Source organism: Euwallacea similis, chromosome 3, assembly GCF_039881205.1.
Source record: "Euwallacea similis isolate ESF13 chromosome 3, ESF131.1, whole genome shotgun sequence".
Taxonomy (NCBI): Eukaryota; Metazoa; Arthropoda; class Insecta; order Coleoptera; family Curculionidae; genus Euwallacea; species Euwallacea similis.
Window position 1 is genome coordinate 5,405,026 of NC_089611.1, and position 24,644 is coordinate 5,429,669.

At 38.3% G+C, this 24,644-nt stretch overlaps 1 protein-coding gene across 5 annotated transcripts in view; it reads left to right on the forward strand.

Annotated features, from left to right (window-relative positions):
* Window positions 1-24,644, forward strand: part of hth (homothorax) — a 148,566-nt gene that overhangs the window by 60,477 nt on the left and 63,445 nt on the right. For 4 of the 5 annotated variants that reach the window (XM_066406055.1, XM_066406056.1, XM_066406053.1 and 1 more), the window contains one exon: window positions 12,641-12,764. In XM_066406055.1, coding sequence (XP_066262152.1) covers window positions 12,641-12,764 — 124 coding nt within the window. Of the gene's footprint in view, window positions 1-12,622; window positions 12,765-24,644 lie in introns of those variants that run through there. The other variant, XM_066406057.1, reaches the window with a different exon arrangement.

Below are 24,644 nucleotides of genomic sequence, written 5' to 3' on the forward strand. Positions count from 1 at the left end.
AGATGGGAATGGCCCTAGACTTTTTTGTCACCTTTCATCTGCCTTTATTTACCACAGCTCAAGTAAAGTACGCAGCAGTAGATTTTTTATTACAGCCAATGTTAAACGTTAACAATGTGTTAAAGTACTAAAAAAGTAACTGTAGTTGATAATGAAGAAGTTTGGAGGAAACTAAGGCCATTATTCCGGACCCAAAATCATCAATGTCATCTTCAGTAACCACATTCAAGAGCCCAGCGGGAAGAGTCCACGGTCAGAAAAATGTGCTTGATCGGTTTGAAACTTTGTTGAAGGTAGACCACCAAAATAGAGATCTAGAGGATCTATGCAAGTCCATTCTTCAGAGGTCAGTTTCAGAATTGCTTTAATGGCGAAATAAGGGATGGTGATGATGGACATGACGCCCCTTCTGCGTTCGGAAACGAAAGTTTACAAAACAGGCAGGCCATGTTACCAATGGAAAAATCTGCAACAAGACCCAAACGTACTCGTTTCAAGAGAGGTTTGACAAATAACTTTATCATGGAAATTCGTGACGGCACATCCGGGTAACCTCCGTTCCGGAAGAGATAAATGAGATCTGCTTAATTGATGCTGAAATTTGGAACAATTTGGGATAAGGGAAGTGCAATATTAAAATATATTCATAAGATGAATATTATGGTGATGAAGTGACGTAAAATGTAGCATCGTACATGTTTCTATGGCAGCAAAATTAAAAAATTAATGATTATACGAGGTGGTATTTAAGTACGTGGCTAAATTTCAAGAGGTGATTCTTTGGGTGATTCTGAGACGAAAAGTTTATATAAACATAGTTGCAGTAAAGCTTCATTTTTAAGATACAGGGTGTCAAATTTTTTTATCGTTTTCTCCTAAAAATCTTAATAATCTTTTAGCCGATTTTGTTGAAATTTGACATTTACTTATTATTAAATGTTTTTTTACTTAAAAAAATACCTACCATTTGTTTAAATGTAGATTCAATAAAACGCTTTTCCGTTTGATATTTCTTAAATTTCCGGCGTTACTCCTGTGTATGCCTCTAGCAAAAGGAGACAAACAATTTCTAGCTTAAAAGATTCCTTTGTACTATATTAAAAACTGTCACCTAGTTTCAACGTCATATTAGTTTGCCTGGTTTTGCTATTTAGGAGTTTGTTTTTATTATGTAACTATAAAAAAAAAGTTTGACATCCTGTATCTTGAAAACGAAACATTACCCGTCCTATGTTTATATAAACTTTTCGTGTTAGAATAATTCAAAAAATCGCTCCTTGAAAGTTGGCCACGTACTTAAATTACACCCTGTGTATAGACAGATAGTAGATTTTAAAGGCCTAAAAATGGTGGTCAAAACCTGAATTTTACGTGTATTAAAAAAAAAATAGTGTGGGTTGTGTTTGCAAGGGGCCTATTTCCCAACGCAGAAATGGCCAACATGCAAGTTGTGATGTTTGGAGACACTCGGCGAAGAAATCGTCCTTGATGCTTTCGTCTGGCAGTTTGAGCCATTCCGCAGACAAAATGCACATCTGCCATTTCTGTGTTGGTGAGTTGAACCATTTCGAACATAACCCACAATTTATTATTCAAAAACTCACATTAGAAAATTTAAAAAATACACATAAAATTTAGAGTTTTGACTATCACTGTCAGGTTTTTAAAATTCACTGTCAATAAATTTTCTAATTTTGCTGCCATGGAAACATGCACTGCATTGTTTTTCAAGGCTCGATTTACATGCATTGTTTTTTTGTGAGTTGTGCATCCGCTTTAGAGATAAATTACAGCGTGGATTTTGTTATTTTGGTGGTAAAAGGTCAAATTTCGAATCCATTTTTTCCAGAACAACTGTTTTTAGCGGGAAATACTATTAGCCGAAAACCGAGTAAAAATTTGAATTTCCTCCGCACCTTTCTTGGTGGGGCAAAATTTTGGTAAAATGGCGCATTATTGTCCAAAAACATAATCAAAAATCGAACTTAAAATTTAATTTGAATATCTCGCATCTCGAGAACTTAGCCGGTGCGAACTCATGTTAATATGAACTTTTATCTTAAAATTCTTCAAAAATTCCCGCTTGAAATTTGCCTGCATATTTAATTAACAACCTGCATGTAAGAGGCCATTTAAGAGGTACCACCAAATGCCCCATAATGAACGTCAAAACGCTAAGTGGTGCCATTCTAGCACTGCCTTTTTATTACCCACTGGGCTTTCATGTCAATAATCTCAATTTTTGATCATTTGCATGTCTCCTTGGGTGTTCTTTCATCTGCAGTTCCCTAAAGTGCCAATTTCTTTATCACAGTAGATGAAAATGTATGGGTGATGAGAAAACTCTGACTTTAATATCAAGTTTATGAGCAATGCAAGGAATAAGCAGAAGTGGTTAATGAAAGATTTACTGCATGTACAGCAAGAGGTTGGCGAATTTGATATTCAAAGAAAGATTTACAGTACATGGAAACTGTGGTTGATATTTTTCGCTCATGCAGACGAAAAAAGCTGTTTAATTCAATCTTGATGAGATGTTATCTCGCCTCTTAAACAAGCATATTGCATGGCCATACAATCACATTTACCATTCAAGAACCCAAATGGGAGTAGCAATATTTCATTTTTAGGATGTGAAAAATCGCCGGGCCACCATACTATCTTGCAAGACTGCATTGATTAATTATCTTTTATGTGCAAATGCAAGTGCATCCTAAGTGCATTTAAGGCAAATGTCATTCGCTCGCAATACTTAGTAGAAGATTTCGATGGCGTAGCTTATGGCAAGGTAGCAGATGTTTCTTTGTCGGTTCCATAATAAATTGAACAAATCCACCTGTTTGCTGGAGGGAAACTCCGACGGCGATTACAAGCCATCACTGTCTCCTGAATTAGGCTGTTTAGAGCGAATGGTTTCCCGCGCTCGCTCTTGACTCGAAGCTCTGCGTTTTACAAGCTATTTGAAGTCAATAAAATGATAATGCCCCAATAAAAGCGGTGTGGAGATACACCACGCGGAGACGCTTTCTACGCTCTAAGTGATTCTCAGACGATGCAAATTGTATCAGGAAGAAAAAATAAAATAGATCTGTTTCGACGACGTCCCTTTTCTTTTCGCCTCAGTGGCGGGGCCTAATTTCGACTTCCATTCATTCGAAATATGTCTCTTGGGCTTAATGCTATAAATACACGAATATGTTCAATTTGCATATTTATGTTGGTTTGATGTATGAATGGTTATTATGTAAACGAGCCATTAAGGCCAAATTACTTCTAGACGTAGGAGCACATTTTTATAGAGCCATTAGGATATAGCAGAAAGTTTCGGCCGCCGCAGAGCAAACAAATTACTTGTCGGTCAATTTCATTACGACCACCATATTTTATTATATGTAAGTCATGAATAGGAGGAGTTCAAAAATGGGCAACAAATGTTTGCCTTAGCTCAGAATTTATCCGTCAGAAGTTTGCGTGGTTTTCCTACGGATGGAATGCTCGGATAAAGCGTCAGAGGTTTTCAAGCATGTGGCAAGTGGATGGTGTTTGATCGTTTTGTCTGCTCAAATCTGACTTTGAATTAAAAAAAAAAAAAAATCAATTTTACCTCATTTGCTTCGGGTCCCCGCCCTCGATAACAGGGAAAAAGGGTTGGCGAGTTAAGCGAAATGTTATGCGCCAATCGAATTTACCTGAGAAGTCGCTTTTGCCTCGTGATTTGTCTTTATTTAAGCATTTCCCTGTTTATACATCATCAGCTGTAATGAAACAGAACATTTTCGTACGGCAGGATTGCAACTGTAACATAAAAATGCTTAAGAGCTTATTCTTATCTCCCCGGTGTGAAAATAGCAATTAACAATTACTCATTTATACAGCTTCTGGTAACTGCTGATTAAGTGATTATAAGCATATTTATCGAGAATCTATGCATATTAAGGTATTAACCAAGAAATTTTTCCTCCACTGAAAGTGCAGAAGTTAAAATATGGCTTGCAAAGTTAGCACAAGCAAGCAGGCGGACAACCGAGCCATCTATCAATTCCAGTTCTTTGGCAGGATTGTTTCCTGCTGCATCAAACTAATGGTCCCAGCGGCCAGAATAAACTTTGCAGGAGAAACAGTTTAATGGAATCCGGGACCGCGGGGACCATTAAAATGAAATACTGCGCTCTGGCCAAACGAACACCGCCTCCTTTTTTCTCGGACTTTGTCTCGCATTGAAATTGCTCTGAGCTCTCTTTGGATCAGTCTCTATACAGAGTAACGTATTGTTATTATTTAACTACATGCAATTATAACTCACACCAACATCATTATTCTTGATAAGACTCTTGATGGACACGTCCTAAGTCCGACTTCGTCAGAGTGGGTTTGGTATTTGCGTTTAGTGGATTTCGCCAGTGATATGCAGAACGATAAAGATTTCGCAGATTGGATAATTGGGGTTATATAAATGAGACACACTCTAGACAAGAATTGACGCAAAGTGCAACAAATTTAACGTTCCCTGTAAATGGCGTGCACTGGCCACGCCTTGGACAGGAAAACAAGTAAAAATGCTTGTTTATGATGACGTCGCCGTCGACGTCCAGAAACCAATTTATATCGGGGTATTGTACGTAGCGGAAGATAAACTTGGGGAATTATAACTTTAATGGCAAAATAAACATGGTGCACATCACCGTATTGAGTAGCCGGTAATTTAATAGGATAGATTTAACTCACGTAGAGGTTTTATTGAGAAAAAAAATATTCAGGTGTTGGGGAACGTTATCGGGAGAGAGAAAGCGGCGGCACCTTGGTCGATGGGGAGCCATACATCAGCCGTCCAGAGATTTGGGGATAGAATAGAATAGAGCCACCGAGAAAAGCAGGATATGAGCGCCGCGGAGGCGTCGGCACTGCCATCGCAGCAGCACCGTTGCGCTGCCGGCAATATATTACTCCGACAAATTAAATTATCCTGCTGTCTGCGATAAGGCCGGACTGAGACCTGGGTGCATTTTTTATTATTGCGGATAATGTTTCGGGAACGCGTTTAGAAAATTCCATGTGTTTTATACGCTCTTGATAAATGGGATCAATAAAGTGTCGGCGACGTAGCCTCAGGTTTTTAATAATAAAAATGGATATGGAAGGCACTAAACGGTTTTTGCAAATAGATACGCACCTGGTCTGTCTGGTCCCCGCAAAAAATCCTGCCATCGATTTTCTAAAGGGATAGTTGTACAGTGTGTCCAGCACGGGGATCTCCAAATAAATCTGCGTATTCAGGACAGCACTCTCACTGTGCCGACAGATCCACAAAATTACTTTTGGTTTTTTAGTTGCTGTGAAAAAACGAATTCCCAATTCAATTCTTCTTTCAAGCTCGCTCGACTGTAGTTCATATCAGAAGACCAATTACCTCAAATGGCTCTATCTTAAATCGTTCCAAGGCTTTAGCAATTTGCATTGTAAATTCTAACAAGGTGTACCATCGTTGGTTTAGTTGATTAAAAAAATTTTTTTTAACGATACTGCACTTTACTCCCACTTCATTCACTCGTGTTTTATTGTCGATAATGATGCCAGGTTGATAATTGCCACGAGCTTGTGCCAGTTAACTATCAAGCTGATTAATTTCTCTATACGTAAACATAAATGTTTTAAAACTAATAAGCTCGTGAGGAAGCTAGTCAGGTAACAACTCAAGTTAAGATGGGAACAAAATATGTACTCAACTTCAACGGGCAGCGTGGTGCAACCAGCTCTTGGTTTGCTGCCAAGCCAAAATGGTAATACCTAATATCTAGCTTATTTTTTAATGATGAATGATAAACACTGCTGACTTACACGGGCATAGTTCAACCAAAAATTTCCTAAGGCATTGATAAAGGTAATTGAAGGTTGGAAAAATAATCTAGCAATTGCTCAACAACATTCCTGCTAAACACCTTAATTACAATAACAAGAAAATACCTGTAAACTTTATTGTTCAAGTCCAATAATGAGTCTTTTGAGCCGTAATAGTCGTGGCACTTAGAAGAATTTATTTTATAACAAAAATAGAGCATAGTTGATAGATGTTGAACTAAACTGTACGATTTCATGGAAAAAATCAGGCAAGGGACAGAGCCTTACTAACTGAATCTACTTATATCTACTCTTACCAAATCTATGGTAAGCAATAGAAAGAAGACCTCCAAAACACCAACGATGGATGACTTGAATTCGCCTCATCTATCATGGATTGAATGTTGTAATTAACCCATTTTTGGGGGGAAGTACCCACGTTTTGTCAGTTTTAAAAATTCGAACGCCGATATCTCGGGAACACGCGGAGCAATTGCCTTAAAAAATAGCTCAAGTTATGGCCCCGATGCACTCCGTTCGTGCGTGAGCAGATTTGCAAAATCTCTTTCCGATTAATTAAAATAAAATTTCGAATTTAGTAACTTCGACAAGAGCTCTAATAAAATTAATGTCTCGACTGACAAAAATCTTTGCACTTATTCTCTGGAAAATTTAATAGTTTATTCTGTACATGTGGGATTGTTTCATTAAAAACCATTATACTCAACTAATATAAATACACTTGAAATGATCCATAGTGAAAACTTCTATTAATAAAACCCATTTGGCTGGCCTTCCAGTAGTTTTATTTTATTCGTTTTTATTGTAATATTAGACGCACATTAAGATTGAGCATAATCATACCGGATCCGTAAACGTCTTCAAATGCTTTAAATTAGATTAGAAAATAACCCCCTTAAACACACCATTACAACTGATAATTTCGAGGGACATATTAATATACTGCCCACATGTCAATAAACGGAAGTAGGAAATACTTGTTCCACCCCACTGGATACGAATAGTTGTGTGCCGGTTAAGCGTTAACTCGTTCGCGCTTTTTGCCTGTTTTTTGACACACCTCGTTATATTATTAAGTAATACACAAGGTGCTCTACCGGCACCACTAATTGATATTCCAACTGCCAGCCTGATTAATGAACTGTGAAGAAATATTCCAGTTTTCATTAGAACCTATCATTTGACACGCTTTATAAGTTTTAGTGCATTTCACTGTTGTGATGCTCTTAACGACCTCGATCAGAGTTATTGAATTTGAATTGCTCTTTATTGAATACTTACACAATATGCCTAGTTAAAGCTTGTAATGGGATACTCTTTTTTGTAAGGCCCGTTTAAATGTACAAAGATGCTCTTAGGCGTGTGTTAAAGGAAAACTACATCAGGCAAAGTTCAAGACGGATCGCACCGCTTCCTCCATCTAAAACATCGTAAGTTTCTTGCTAGGCCTGTACTGACAGTTTTCGAAGTCGACAATCCCTCGTTCCGTGTCAGTAGGCAGAACAATCATAAGTGAGAAAATCAATGTGCAATTTAGCCATATAAAGATCATTGCTGGATTATTATTTGAACAAATCTGTAACGACCTCAGAGATGGGAGGTCAAGTAATTCTTCACGTATTTTACAACACTGTGGAAGGTCTGCGAGTGTAATGTTTGTTGCCTCAAGACTCGCTTTAACGAACGCTTCGTGATTGTGGTTCTGAGGAGTGCAACATGTCCGTGCGTACAGTGGTTCCTTTAGCTGATGGGAGTCCATGTTCGATGGGTATAAACAACTAAAATTGTTGTGAACTAGAGATTAACGTTACAAGGCCAATAATGAGTAAACAACGTATGAGGTTCGAATTTGCAAACCGAGACGAAGCCGATGTTTAACGTAAATATATGACAGAAATTCTCTGGATAAAATTCATAATTTGGAAATTCTGGAAGAGGCGTTGCGGAATGGAATTGTATGTATAATATAACAAAGAATAAATAAAAAAGTTTAGTGATAAATCATCTGTTGTGAGGGTGACCTTAACGTCCGGCGTCCGTTAAAAACCGTTTATCAGGGATATGTTAAATGGAAAAACGGTATGATGTGATGAAAAAAGACCAGTTTAAGTTACTGGACTCGTCCGTTCCTCGATCCACATTTTCTTACAACTTATAAAGGGTGATCATCGGAAAAAGGCCTCAAGCAGACCTTGAAATATCAGCATCGCGTCTTCGATAAATTCATCTGTTATCTATTGGAAGTGTCAGATGTTTGATGGTAAGCAGTAAATGGCTTAATCAACGCACTCCGTTTACGGTTCACCACGTACTGCGAGCTTTTTTTAATGATCACCCGTTATTTAACTGATACTGAGCAATTTTAGTCATGAAGAAGAGAAACTTTTTTATGTGATGGACAATAAGCCAAGTTTAAGCTCCTAATGAGATGCATTTGTTTTTACGAGGCCCACCTAAAGGTGAGGAAAGCACTTTCAGGCTTATTATAACGGTGAAGTTAATGAGGAGGCTAATGCTAGACAAGCATTTTAATTTAAAGAAATTTCAAGGTTTATCTCTTCGTATGCAGGGCAATTTTAGAAATAATTAGTTTGAGACAATGTCCCAAGTTCAAAGACCTTCAGTCTTTCGACAGTCATGTAGGTAAATTATCTAATTTAGTGAAACTCGAGTCGCCTTTCGAGGGTTCAACTCGCAACAAATTGACTCGTCGTCCGTCAGTTAATTTGAACAAATGAAATATTTTTCAACACGCACATCACTCACAAATAAACACGTAAATTATGCTAAAAAGTGATAAAAAATGCAAAATAAGTAATGTGTAATCACCACAGGTATACCTGCGCCTAATTAACATGAAAGCAATGTCAGATATGATTGATATGGCTGATAGATATTTTCAGTTAGGTTGTTAAAGTGTCAATAGGATATTCTTTTATCGCCATGTAGTGTCATTTGGTCTGCGATTCGCTTCCTCTTTTAACTATTCACGCTCAATGCGTCACCTTGATGCAATAATCGACTTGTCAAGTTAAAGCCTTTTAAAACGTCTCCTGCCTTTGATTGAACTACAAGGAAAAACAAAAATTCGAAGGGGATAATTAGAAATTAATGGACATAAAAAGCATCTTCCCTGCAGATGGGCGTTTGCTTATTGCATACTTTATTCATAAAGGCTTTTATCCCCCATTTGCATAGTAACGAAATTAACTTTTAAGGTGGCAACCCTATACACGATTTGTCCAGAACGGATAAAGACACTAAACGGATTATGACGGGGATGCAGCCTCCAATCTGCATGCATACACATTACTTCAAAAGTGGCCAATTGCTATTTGCATGGGGGTAACTAATCCCTCAAGGACGCCTAATTCGGAATTTGACTGACGCTTAGATTAGATTTGTTTCTCCCCTCCGAACAGGACTTATCCATTTTCTAGCATTTAGTTAAAAGTCAATTATCTGATTCAGTAGGGTGACATTTCGGGACAGCTCTCTAATATTAAATCAAACCCGGACACTCCAAATAAAATTATTCAAATGTAAAATCTTTACCCTTCCGTTTCGCTAATCCGGTTAACAAATCGTTGTAAGAATTATACTGAATTAAACAAACAGAATGGATTTTCTGAAGCTTGCTTAAAGGCTTTCTTTAGCGTTTGGAAAGATGATGTTTACGCTTTAATATTAGCCTAATATTTTCCGGTTAAATGAGGAGGAAACATAATGGACAGATTCATCACTACCACGGTACTTCCATGTCTTTTTGTGCGATGTTTACTTTGATGTGGCTGCGTGTGTCATTCATTGACACAGGTAACTAGCCATTGGTCAACTATCGCAAACCCAAGGTTAGTACTAAAATGCTCTAAAAGAACCTCCATCAAGGGACTGCCGAACTCTTTCGTGATGAAGCGATTGCCGACATACCTTTATAAGAACCTTTTTTCTTATTTTGTTTATTGTCCGTTTCTTTGAAGCACTGGCTAGACGCAAATAGAAACATATCGATAGTCACGATTATTGACAGATACACCAGAACTACAGAACTACTCTGGTAATCAAGTAGAAAGCCTTGAAGCACAACCATGTTCATTAATTGAACAGTATACGGAAGGATCGCAACATCACCAAGATCAACTTAATGAACACTGCAAAGCAGATTACCTGCCAAATGGATAGGACAACCTTTGAGAACGTCTGTATGAGAAAGTCTGACATCTCATCAAGAATTCCCTATAAATGTGCCACAACAAGGCGGCTCATCTTCCATTAGTTCATGCATATTATCGAAGAGAGGCAAAAATTGCTTTTAATTCTAGATGAATTTCACAGATTGAAATTCGCCCTTGGTCAAGATTTTTTTATGAGATTTTCAGCTGAATACCTTTCCAAATATAAGTTTTTTTTTTTGAGCTGCCTAGGAAGGGCAGGGAAGCGAAAGTTAGAATCATCTGTGATGAAACGCTCTTAGCTGAACCGACAAAAAACACTCAAGATGAACCCAATAACGTTGTCGTCTCTTGTACCATAAGTAAATAATACGACTTTAGTAGGAACCCACCTCAGTCGAGCAGTTAAACGTTTAATTATCTCCTAACAAAACGTGCAAGATTAAAAATTCACTGCTCAGTTACACCAGGCAGCAGCGTTTCATAGGAACCATAAAAAGGTTACGATCTCACAATAGCCGTAACTACACACTAGACATACTCTGTAGCCGATTTCACATTTATTTTACGACCTAATTGTGTTGTCAAATTGACTAAAATTAAATGGTATTTCACGCATATTATTTTGGTCTTTTTTCACACGACCTTTCAGTATTTCGCTCCTGCAGACGCCAATCGTAAAAACTGTATACTTTCTAAATGGCTGAGTGCCTCTTGATTTATATCGATGAAGGTGCTTGACGAGTTTCTTAGATTATCAGTTACGAAAACAATGTGATTATTTAGTCACATAACCACTCTATATTCAATACTGTAGATACTAAACCATCATAACATTCAACGAGGTTGCCTCAATGGGAAGAAATCTCTTTGTCCGTGATGTCTAAAATGAAATATTTTCTATTTAATTGGATGAATCGTGTGTTTTACACCAAAATATTTTTTGACATCTGCGACTAAACGCTGCAGACGCTTTTCGCCCTTTACCACTCCTACTTTGACCATTTCACTGGAATTAGCAAGTGCGTTCATAGGAGCTTATAATGAGGGTAAAATCTTCAGGTAGCAGTTCCCGAAGGTGATATGTGAAAATATGAAGTTTTAAAAGCTTTTTTCCGTCTTTTCCTGATTAGTTTCCTTCTACTTACACCAAGCCATGTGTAAGATATACATCTTTAATACCGAAAATGCTCAAAATATTTATGCAAAAATGCACCCTCTCGTAAACCAACGCATTCATATTCTGGTGGGTATTTCCTTAGAAAATGAAATGTAATGCACCGTTATTCCTTTGGGGATACGTTTTACCGAGTTTACATGGGTCACGTATATTCTAGGAAATAAAAATACGAGTAAAATGGACTTATTAATTACCAGTTTTTCTTCAAGGACCAAAATGGAGTTTGGGCGGGAATTTCCAGAAGCATGTTAAATTCAAAATCAATATTTGTACTGCTGACAGGGCACACGTAACGAGAAGCTATTCAGATTAGAATAACAATCTGTGCTGTTGAAAGAACTGCCACCAGGTTTCTCATATTTGCCTATCTCGGTTGTATTATCTGTATACATGAATTTTTAAGGTCGATATCTTCCGATGTTCTTGTATAAGGTAAAACGCAACGTTTCAAAACAACATCTGTATTTTGGACTCATAAGTGTATGTTTCAGACCACGTCGCAAAAAGAGATGTTGCTGTATTAATATTAATGTCCTAGACTGGCATTAAAAGCCAAGTGGAATTGTATTAATAATCAATCTGTTTTATCGCAAATCAAAGTGACTCTTTGTAATGTATCATCAGATCGTGATTTATTGGGAATTAATGAGGAGTGTTCTCTGTAGAATCAAATTATTTCAGCCTTCGTAGATTATACTACTAATTATCTACCTAAGGTGAATTCGTAACGTTGTACAGCATGTTTCCATTGGTCGTAATGGGAATATTACCGTTTATAGCTATATTGACTGCTTTTTCTGATCAGATTAATATGAGTTTTGGACTGGTATTACACCACAGTTGTCGGCCGCAACAAAAATGAATACCTCTGACGTCATGGTCAATAGACCCTCTCAAATGAAAAATGATGCATAAAAATACTCAGATTACTTACAACGCCAGATTATCGAATTATGCTCGGTCTTCCTAGTGTTGAGCGAGCTTTCCGACCTGCATAGTTAATTATCCCTGCTTTAATTCATCTTGCATAAAACCTCATTGAACCACAGCTGATAATCGTCTTCATATGGAAACTAAATTATTACACTGCTCACTGCATTGAGCCATAAAAATAGTACGGCCTAATTCACATGCAAACTCAGCCTCGATCTGTGAGCCGCCAACCAGGGCGGGCAGCCTACATGCAACGCGTAGGAGGCCTATAAACCTTTGGAACTTTGTTCTAAAACATGCTGATATCTCGAGAGCTATCTCTATAAAAGACATTTATTTGAAGATTTCATTACGATTCCATTGAAAAGTGTATTTAAAGTTGGGCTCAGCAGCGTGACACATGAAGACGCTGAAACTTAACCCTTCATTGACATTCTTCTTCCATCCGGAAATTGATAAGAATCCATCATTTATACCGAAGTATTGTTTCTGATTGTAGCGGCCCCCCTCGTCGTCGCTGAGCTACGGGGGCCCCGTGAACGACGACGTTCGATCGCCAGGGACGCCTGGACCCCTTTCACAACCCCCCGCATCGCAGCAGAGTCTCGACGCCTCGGATCCCGGTAAGTCACAATTAGCATTTCAGTTGAAGCAAAACAAGTAGTCGGAGTGAGTTGAGAGAGATAATGATCATAGACTGCAGAAAGAATACTCTAAACATCGCACATATTCAACTGCAACTAAACGGATATAATAACTTTTTTCCCGGGGCACCTGCATTATTAATGGTCGTCATAGGACTTTTCGCTAACTAACTGACAGTTGAAGCTCCAAACTAATTGTCAAATAAAACACATGTAGCCATGTTCGCGTGGCTCTAGGGTCATAAACTTTCATTACGGGGCCGTGAATCCAACCAATGTCACCACAATGCGTAATTGTGTACAACACGACATGCACATATCTGCATAACCATGTAATGTTCATCTTCACTATTCTAATATGTACCTGGACTCATATCCACAAATCTCCATTTGACTTCCTATATTAACTGGTGTCATTTTAGTGGGTGGTAAATGTGGAATTGAAACGCTCTAAATATTGGCTGCTGTGCTGGAGCCATACGAGGATGAAAGGCTGATGCACAATGGTATAAATGTGTTACAGAATTGTTATTTTTTGTCTGAGAGAGTACATTTTACATGGGTCAGTGGTTTCTTTTAAGCAGATCGGGTGCAGCAAAGTTGTTGTGCCGACCGATTCTGAAAGGTGCTCTCCAACCTTCAACATTTTCCAATCTTCTTATATTAAAAATCTGGGATGGTCGTGTTTCCACGTCTCTCCGACTTAAGCTGTCAAAAGTTTTGCATTTTGCGCAAGATCAAGTGTCTGTAAACCAATAATGGACAGTGACATTGGTAGATTTTGACATGGGAAGAAGATTGGCGACCTCGCAATGTTAAATTAAAATAACAATTGTTCTTGACATTTAACGTAAAGTAACCTCATTCACGTGTCAAATTCAGGCAATGCAATTGGCCACATGCAGGAAGAAACATCTGCTTTCCACGGCGAACCAATATTTTTACTATAATGTAGCACCAAAAAAAACAAAAGTTTAGTATGAGGGGTTAACCTGAACTAAGCAGATACTAAACTTTAGCATCAGGGTCTACCCGTTCTTTACGTATACTCGTAACATATAATCAATTAAATTGCTGCCATTTATGTGCCTAAAAACAATGCCCTTTTGCCAAAATCTCCCGGTGAAATTCCTCACTTAGCCAGTTAGCCTAATGGCATATAAAATTCCGTGGTAACATTTCGTCATTAACATGATGCCATAGGAGAATCACTTGGATGAAACCCATTATCCGAATGCCTTGTCAACTACAAACACCTGAGCATTTCAATAATTGAATGCATTACGTTGAGATACGCTGTTTAAGAAAGATTGGTTGCTTGTTTATTGAAATTGCGGAATAATAACTGGAAAATAAGCTATATAACGCTATGTAACTGTACAGAAAGTTAAGTGTAATTCACAATTAAGGTAACTGCACTGTGCATGGAAATGCCAGTTAAGGTTTAAATTACTGGGAATTAAATAATATTGCGCCCTTTTCTTAAAGTCTTCCATAAAATCCATCGTTCTTCCATTTCTCAGGACATAAAATTTTATTCGAGCATCATTGCTCATTCGCCCTTAAATTTTAAATTTGGGGTTTTAAGAAGGGTGTTGAAGAGCGCCGCGTAATTCCTTAACTCGGTAATGGGTCCACCGCAAGAACTTGGGGTCATGTTTTCTCCTTCCTTCATGGCTCGTCAACTTTTGTCTAAATACTTTCCCAAGTTTCCGCCTAGAAAGTCTGTTGATTCTGATGGAAATCCACTGACTTGTTTTTGGGGATAACAAAGCGTATTATTAACTTTAACATAATACCTGACTTGTTTATTTTAACCTCGTCAATTGATTTTTACCCAACATAACTTGCCCAGCCTCTGAAAGCATTTGGTATAGGTGGTGTAAAATCGATTACAACTTTCAAGAGCTATTGAACACTTCTTTGAGACGGCTGTCTGTGGAGAGACTGCCTTTCGGACCTTTTCGTTCTAAGAATTTAGAGGTATCTGGGTAGTGACCAAATTCTAGGCCTAATAAATTTTCACTGAGAATATTGTAAAGAACTTTGTGTTTAAACAACAGTCCATTGGTTCGACATTTCCAAAATTACGGTTTTAGCCCAAGGCCAAATGCTGAAAAGTTATTGATTTAATGGGTACGCAAGGGAGTCTGGTCCGCTCTAAAATCTAAAGATATGCACCCTGGGGATTGAACCACTATCGCACTTAAAATCGGTAATTTTGTCTTTTGGTGGGAGTTCGAATTTCGTGGGTCCGTAAGGCGAGCATTTACCACATATTTTTTATTTCATCACTCCTTCGGTTTGTGAGATATTTAGTTGAAATTTTAGACATGCGCTGGTCTGTAAAATCTGCTTAAATGTATTTTACCGACCATTGATCAAATGTACAGAGTGGTACATTTTCCAGGGCCGGCCCCTCGTCAAATTCCAAACTGATGTGCACGAAGGCACGATAATAGGACCTATGTATGTTCGACCCATAAGGGACTTTTGGGAAAAATAGCATTTTGATCGTCCGAATATACTATGATGGATTTCACTATAAATGAACCTTAGTACCTTGTTTAAACATTAATTCGGGAATATTCATCAGATTTCAAACAGTAGCAGTGAATCGATGGTGAGTCCGAAATTTATTCAAAGAGAGGAGATAATAGTGTTCCTCTCGGAATATCAGTCCATTGTGATATCGACAATAGAAGGCAAAAACTGCCAATGTCAAACTTGCCCAACTTTGCGGCCTACACACTGAATAATTAAATGGATCACTCTCATCGCCGTTTATAGGGCAATAAACACAATCCAAACCAGCAGTATTTGGGAAAGAGATGAAGCCTTTTCTTCAAGTTAAAACATACCGTGTGGCGTTCAGTGCCATCTCCACCATTTCGCGTCTCCTTCCAGGTCGTTTAGAGGTTTTAGGCCCCCGTTTACAAACTCCTGGTAACTTCGATGAATGCGTCTTCCATTGTTTCTAAATGGTGTGATTAAACGTCTGGTTTTTGATAACTGAAAAATTTGCTTGACCTGTTAGGATTATGGCAATTTTTGGCAATCCGAAACTCGAGCTAAATAAATTAAAATTTTGAGTTTTATAGCGTTTCCATTTAAAGCCAGACGAGAAACTTGATTCCATAATTAGGTTTAAGCTAGTCTAACAACTCGTAAAACCATAAGAGTTCTTTTTAAAGGCAGTTTGCTCGGGGCATATGTGGTTTCGTCGCGTGCGGTAAATTTAATAGGCGGCAAACCCCATTCAGACGTCAATTTTATTTCAAGCGTATTCGAGTACAACGCAAATAAACAATTTTACTAGTGTCATTTATGTATAAGGTAGATTTACTTAAAGCTCGCGGTTTTTTAAACCACCCTTGCGGCGACGGTAAAACACCGAAACGTCGTAAAAAATTAATCGCACTTTCTTTAGGGCAACATAAAAGCCTGATTTCGAACACACACATGTGCCTGTCTGAGTGTTTTTTTCCGGATGCATATGATTGTCGAGGGACGTATTTCAGTAGCGGCAGGGTTTGTTTTGGGGATATCTGACGACTAGGAAACAGTTTTTTAGTAACAAGTTTTTTTTTTCAACGAATATTCTTATTAAAAATGCTCACAAGCAATTTGAAAAATTGTCTCGTTTTTCAATTTTTTCTTCTTCCTCATTATCATCATTATCTTCGTTGTGTTGACCAGCATCAACTCTATTTGCTTCCATCGGTTTCAGTCTAGGTAGGTCTTCTTAAAGCTTTGCCGAATCATTATACGCTATGTGAATACACTTCCCAATGCCTTCGTCCTACTAGTTCTATGATCACCATGACTCCCTGGGCTTCGCATCTCGGTTGAACAGCTCATGCAGCCAACTTGAGGTTCTAAATAATTTGGGCAACGGGACATAACAGAAATTCTCTCTGCTTACCAGGTATCGTTTTAGATGCCCAATGTCCCCGCCCCTGACGTACCCTCAACATCTTTTTTTTGCTTTCATACGTCTCACTCGTCATTACCAATAAACATAAATATGTATTCCCCCGCAAGAAGCATTTCGAACATTCCGTAAAACATTTCTCCTCGACAAAAATGTTTCCCTAGTCATATATGCATATCATAGCAAAGTGCTTTTCCAACCTCTGCGAACATGCATTTTAAAGTAGAGCGTGTCACAAGAATTTCTCCAGAGTTTTGAGGGCTACGTCTGCATAGAATATTAAAATTTAACCGATAAACCTGCTTTGCCTAATTGCTAAATCGATAGTAATTATTCATTTGCTTTTACACAATATTACAACTCAACATTAATAGACGCGAGGGAACGGATCTAGTCGTTAAATGGACATTACCAATGAAGATTTTATCGTAAAAACTAGTCCGTTTATTAACTCGGCTACCCTTAAAGCTCCTAAAATTATAATTGTGTAGACAATAACTCGTTGATCACCCAAATGCGTTTTAAGCATTCGGCGGCCGTAATTTGAATAATACCGAGGTAACCAATAAATGTAATGAAAAGGCACCCTTGGCAAGAAAAGAATCAGTCCAGAAGTTATTATTAGGAAAAAAATAATAAGATTGTTATCGTGGGGTGTAAAAAAAGCGTTTCAAAAACAGCATAAAACATCATCAGCAAGGCAGAGGGTGAACTCAAAACACATCTCAATCATTATACGGTAAGGTGTGCGAGACGAAGAGGTTATTATCGTTTTCCTCATTGTGAGAACGGTGGGTTGTTTTCGGGCTTTACGATGAAAGTTGTTTTCCATTCCATTCCAGAAGCTATTAACGGAGTCAGGGCGAAGAAGGGTGCGTTTTCCTATTTAAACAACTTCTATTAACGATGGGAGGGTTCGGCACTAAATCGTTATGCGTCCCGTCCCCATCAAGGATGTTACCTTTGAAAGTTACTCTAAAAATATGGATTTTACTTAGGAGTCTTCCCCTTACGCCTGTTTCTTCACCTCGTCGTGTCACACTTGAAGCAATCAGAAAGTCGTCTTTTCTTTTCTTTATTGGGTTTATCGAGGTAGTGAGAAATCGGTTCTTCTCTGCCACAGGTGAGTTCGCTTCACCATGCCAGAAAAAATAGCATATACGACGCTAAAGCAGTTCGGACTACCCGTTTGATCAATGCTGATTGGTAAGCAATTTTGGGTCAATTCATACACTAGGTCTTTCGCAATAGTATTCGTTAAGTTCTAGTTTATTTACACTTAAACTTAATGTGTACACAACTGTCATTTAACTAGCTGTTGGCTGCACGGGTTTTCGCCTCTTGAGTCGTCTCGTCACGTGAGAGCTTAATGTCCTGGATATTTACGTGTGAGCTAGTCGCTGTAATTAGCGATAGTCGGGTTGATGGTTTCAATATCTCGATCAGTGGAATGCCAGAGAGCATTAACGAAATTCCTCGATTGCTTGTTGTAGAAAAGTATTAGTGTTGATTTTGCGGGCAGAGTTCACCAGCAAGTTGAAGTTCGCATTTTTCTAAGTAATTCAAAGCTACCTCTATTGAGCAATAATCTGTTCTGAATCGCTCCTATTGAATGCCTGTTAATGGGCATGGTTGTCACATCCATAGTCATCTCCGATGAGTTGCTTCATTTCGAGTCTACGAAACGGCTCTACACTCGAGGAGGACACGCCGATCGCTAGGTGTTGATCGTCATAGTTTCCTTTGGTGAACAACAATCCTGGGAGCGTTGCTCGTAGCGATCTACCAATTGTGTCTCGCATCATCACGACAATTCTTCCATTGCCAGCTTGCTGCAGAGCATCGTTGTTGATCACATCATCTCCCGTCAGTTGCTTCAAGCCTGCAAAGTGGTTCCATGCGACATGGGCGAACAGATCGATCACTGGGCGTCAGTCACAGTAAGGGTGTCTCCTTCTTGCTCCTTAGCATCACCTCCAAGCCATTTCTCTTCTGAATTGACGATCTCAGTTGTAGCAATATTGCGAAAAAGTTGGAAGTAAAAGGGGTTGTTTCGAACAACTTTCCTGCAACGCCGCGCACCTATACAATAATTATCAACGAAAAATATGCGGGTTACACCCAGTTCTCTGTTGTACACAATTTAAAATACTTTATAGGAATAATTAAGGGCACTACGAGCGTCACCTGGATGGAACGGTTCAGTTATACTTACTTATTCATTTCACGAAACGAACTTTTAAATTGTGTAATTTAAAGAACAGGCTCTCTTTTATTTTCTCCCGCTTGGTCCACGGTCGCCTATATCTGGAGTTACATTTCATTTCGTCGCCGTTAGACAAAGCGACTTCGCTCGAGGGGAATAAATCGGCAAGTTTAATTAAGATATTGGGCAGCGAAGAGATATTCTTTTGTTTCGACGGAACTCCAAGGCAATTCATCATGGCCCTCCTTGTGCAACGATATCGTTAATGAACATTCTAAATTTGCTGTTCCAACTGATAATGTCGTATTTTTATCTGAATAAAACTCTTTTATATCCCCCAAAGCATTTTAATTTAAAAAGATATTTTTGCTCGTCTCGTGGTATTGCCTTTCGATACAGATGGAAGAAGATCCAGCATTCCTCCCATTATCGAGCCGCTAAGTGACCCGTTCACACTTACTTGGTAATATTTGCCCAAATAAATGCTCCTCGGCAATAAACTTGCTATAAAATCGAAATAAATTTATAGAGTAAGTAATTTCTTAATTAAGCAGTAAAAACGACATCAAAAGTTAAAAATATAATTGATTATGCTTTATAGTATAATTTAATTAACACTATGTAAATATCGTAAATATTGGTTAAGTCGTAAATTACAACTAATAAGGAGATTGTGTTGACAATGTTACAACCGTTGAAATAATGCTGCCAATAATTTACGATAAAAATTTTTGTATCTAATTTGGGCACACGTAACATCAGATACGGGTGTCCCTTACTCATCGATGGGAACTTTGTGGTGTAATTTTCAGAACCTTCCACAAGGGCAGCACGTCTTATGCATATCCCCGAAAACTCATGTCATAGACAAATACAAAACTGGAGGAACACATGCGTTAAATGGACCAACATGGCACGTGACTCTGTTTGCTCCATACCATTGCTGCATTCAGGTTGTCTTTATTTCATCCTCTGTTTACAATACTGCGTTTAGAAAATGAATTCGAAAAGTTTATTTTTGTATGGTTGCTGCCAAACGTACTGGAATCGTCGGTTCGGAAATAAGAAAATAAAACAAAGGGCGACCCCTTATAAACAAATAATGGATTTTAGGTACGGCGTTGTTCCAGTGTTTGTCTAAAACGGCTTAGTTGTTCGCTAATTGGACATGTACGGGTCAGAACAAGCGACTAAATGGAAAAATAGGTATTTAATGTCAACCATCCAACTAAATAACATTCAATGATGTTAAAGTACTGCTTCCATCGATCGATTTTTGATGATGACATGGCAACCACGTGTAGCAAATACGAATGACACAGTAATAACCAATAAGTATATGATAGCAATAGCTTCTCATTGAGGTAAACGCGACTATTATTTTGACATTATCTCTATGTTCCAATAACACTAAATGTTTCATTAGTCGCTTTGTAGGTTTGAAATGCTCATTTTGAGTTAAAAACTGTCCAGGTATATGGAAAACGGTTTGCTTAAAGAGATTTCATCATAAAGACCTGTCCGGCCTATACCGGATGAATGATTCAATGCGAATCTAGGATTTAGTTGAAATCTGCGAATTTGCGCTATGAACTGGTTTCAAATAGATGTCTTATTTTGCTAAGGATAGAACTCGGCATTTCAGCCGGCACTTATGGAAAAAGCCTTATTACCAATGTGTAAAAGGAAAAATCGGTCTCTTATAGGGTGTCCCGCATCGGCATAAACTTACTATAACGCATCGAAGAGTCAAAATCCTGCATTTTCGAGGATATGAAACGCCTGACTGTGGTCGTGAAATAAGACGCAGAGCATCAATATAGCCGGCCCGGTTGGTCTACCTCTTTCGATGGCTGCCTTTCCTCACATTTCTTCCATTGATTTATAGTCATACGGATGGATTTAGAGGTCGAAGTAGCACTAACCGTAAAAAGGTTTTTTATCACAACTGCCACCAAACGCTATAATTTCACACCTAACTACCCAGCTAATTCTAAAATATACATTTTATTTTCTTACTAATTCAAACTATATATAACGGCATGTTGCACCAGAAACATAAATTACCCCAGGGGTGCGTGAAGCAAACGTCCAGCCCTGCACTTAGAGAGGGCTGGTTCGGGGCATGACGGCAACACTGTTACTATTATGGTCACGAGACATGCACCCTACGAGAAACATCAGCTGTCAAGGCAAACGTTTCACACCTCAAAGGTAGTGAACGTTAATTAAATTGCCGAATACGGCCCCCTAATACTGTAATGATAATACGAGTCTCGGCCCTTGCACTTTTTCGCCGTGCGAGTTCAAATCAAAGCCTCAAACGTTGTCAGGGTGTTGCAGACGAGTTAGAAAATCGTGAGGCAATTGCTGGTATGCAATAAGCCATTCTGCAATTGTGGGTCATGAAGTTATTAAAAGCGCTCGAGATGGCAGCTTCAAGAAATCGTTACTTTTATTTTTCGGGTCATTTGTTGTGAAAGCCGCTCACTGTTCCTGCAGAATGGATTTATGGCAATAAATAAATGGCCGGTTTCCATTTGAGCTCCGCAGAAGGGCAGAGGACTCCTCCTTTGTCTATCTGCGATTCGAGCTACACGGAGATATACAAACTGTCGGATTTGTGTGGTTTTGATTGAGATATATCGAGTGAAAGTCTCAGCAGGGTGCCGAGATCTACGTGCGGTTTGATTTTACATCGCGCGTGGGGAGCTAATACCTCCAAGAGATTTTTTTTTTATTGGAATTATCTGTGTAACAAAGGCCGACTGTGTTGATTTCCAGAAATTTCACAGAGAGCGGAAAATGCAAAGTTGAAAAAAGTTTGTTTTTAAGGGCGATTTGGCTTCTAGATCTATGCCAAAGAAAACTGGATGGGCGTAGAGCTAAGTGCCCTTCAGTCGTGTGATTCGAATATGAAAAGTTTAAAATAGACTGTCTTGAAAGTTTAAATTTAATGCCGTTAAAATGAATTCGGAGGTTTAGGTCATCATCTCACTATACTTTTAAGGCTATTAAATTAACGACCCACTAAATAGTTTAAGAACTCAATTTTTATCACGCTTTATCAATATGAGTATTTTTAGGTTTATTTCCTGGTTTTTCGTCTTTTACGGTCTCATTAAAATTAGGGGCAAATGGTTAAAAGCAGCAGGAAATTATGACATCTTAATTCGATTTAAATTTATAGAGGATCGAGTCGAAAAGGAACATAAAAAACTTTTTTAGCTGGAAACATTCACTTCCAAACTCTAAAGATTTTCCTTTCTATCGAGTCAATTGAATTCATTTCTTCCCTCGCATCATGATTATATTCAAAATATGTGTACAGGATGATACTTCGCCAAAAAATCAATGGTAGTAATTCATATAAACTTACGTACGAAACTGCCCCCTTCCTAATTTAAAACTTCAGGAAAAAGTATGTTCATAAAACTCGGGAACGAGAATCTCATATGCAGGGACATTTTAGAGCATTTTTTCGGTCGTCCTCTTGCGTCAGAAAAGAGACAAATCCACAGTTCCTTTTGTGTTTTTAGTTACTTAATTCTACTACCGCAAAACCTTTTACCGCACGCAAATCAAAGGAGCATGTGAGCAGTGTCAAAATTTTCTGGATATTTGACATTGATATGCGAGTGGTAAAATTTTGTCTGTGCGTGTACGGTTTTTGCCGCACGCTAAAACGTAATTGAGATTTAGTTAACACACATGTGCCGTTATGAAAAATATTATGTTCAAAATAGACCAGTTGGAGAAAAGATTATGAAAGAGACGATGAAGATGTAAAAAAGAATATGAGAACATGCTTGAATACGAAGACATCGAGACAGGTGCAGGGAACAATGGCCTGGACACCCCCTTTCCGCCGCAGGCAACAAAAACACCTTTCATGTACCAACTATCGAATGCGTTAACAAAAATTGTGAACAGAAACTGAGTAATCAGTAAATGACAACATTACTGAACTGGCTAAGTCCATCATCTTAAACCGAAACTGGGAAGTCGGGAAAGTGTTGAGTAAAACGACAGGAGTGTGGTCAGTATATGCTATGTCTGAGCCTTAATCTCGAAATAAGATATGAGGGTCAAAAGGAGCGGGGTACAATATTTTTTGGGTAACCTATTAAATGTTCGAGATGGCCACTGAGAGAAACTACAAATCACGAAATTCCTCTAAGACGGCCGAAAGGATAGATGGAACGAGATCTCTTCACGAGCAGGTCAAGATTCTTCACCAACCCATTTCCGACTGATATAGAGATCCATGGAGCGTTAAATTTAAATGTGAACATTTGCTTGTCTATGTTGACTGAAAGCCTGATGAGGCAGTATTTACTAATGGAATCTGCTATTTGCACAAAAGACAGGAGCTACTGTTGTCCACAAAGATATATTTGCCGTGAGGCGCATTTAATCAAATTATAATCATTCAAATGGCAACGAAATGCAAATGTTGCGGAATAATTCTTCGTCTGCTCGAAAGCATGGCCTCGACGGTAAATTTAACAGAAAATTTTTATTATTTCCTCAGAGCGCAGCCACATTTAAAATACATTAGCTTTTGGCGTTCTGAGGAAGCTTCTCAAAGTAGGTACGGTTTGGAGACGCGTTACTGTGGACGTAAATTCTACATTTTATAAACGCGATCAGACAATAAAAAGAATAAAAGCAGGATCTCATACATGTGCTGTGACCAAAAAATTATAGTTCACATTCGAAAACTGTATAAAGAAAGAAAGATAAACGTGAGCGCTTTTATGAAGGAAAATAACTACCGGAGTTTGTCTAACACCACTTACAAAAGCTCATAAAGCGGGAGAGCGTGGTACGCCGCAAAGAAAAGCTAATTCTTAAGAAGCAACCTGAAATAATACAAACCACCAATTAAATTAATCATAAAACTAAGACAAATATATACCGGGCTGTTTGATCTCTTTGTAGGCGCGACAATTTTATAGTTCGTAAATGCCTGACGCTATACGCTCTCGGTAACGGTTGTGTTTGTTTGGTGTTGTCGGAAATTCCTTTATTTTCCCGGCAATTTTATTCACGATTCAATGATCGCGGCTTCCAATCTATCAGCTTGCCTTAAACTTACTTAAAAGTTTTCTCATATTTTAAGCCGAGAAACGCCGTGTTCTGCTTCCCCCTATCTTAATGGTGGAAGACCAGGATTTAGGGTAACGCAAAGAGTTAATGCGACTAACTGCAGAAATTCTGCCAAGTAAAAATTAACATGTTAAATGTTTCTTTAGCAATCCCATTTACATAACACTTAATTCAATTAAGTAACCAAACACTTTTATTGCAATGGGAATGCCGGCTACGGTCCGGGCAATTCCACCCCTTTATCAAATTAAATCTCCAAAACTCAATAACGCGACATTTCCATCACACATTTCACTTTTGGGCTACAGGCCCAGGCACGGTGTATCTGCTCTAAAAATCTGACTAAAAATGAAATTGTCTTGCTTAATGTGCGCATATTAAGAAAGATCATCAGATGACCCCAACTTTAACAAAGACAAGAAACACGTAAGATAACTGTTCCTCATCTTCCAAATTCCATGCTTAATGAACATTCAAATTTTTCAAGTCGACGATATAAAAATAGAAGTCGTTTTAACTGAGGGATCAGCCAGATTTTGATGCTGAGATAAAAACAACTACTTTTATGTAAAACTTGTTAGATTGAGTATAAGTTGACGTGAAGTGG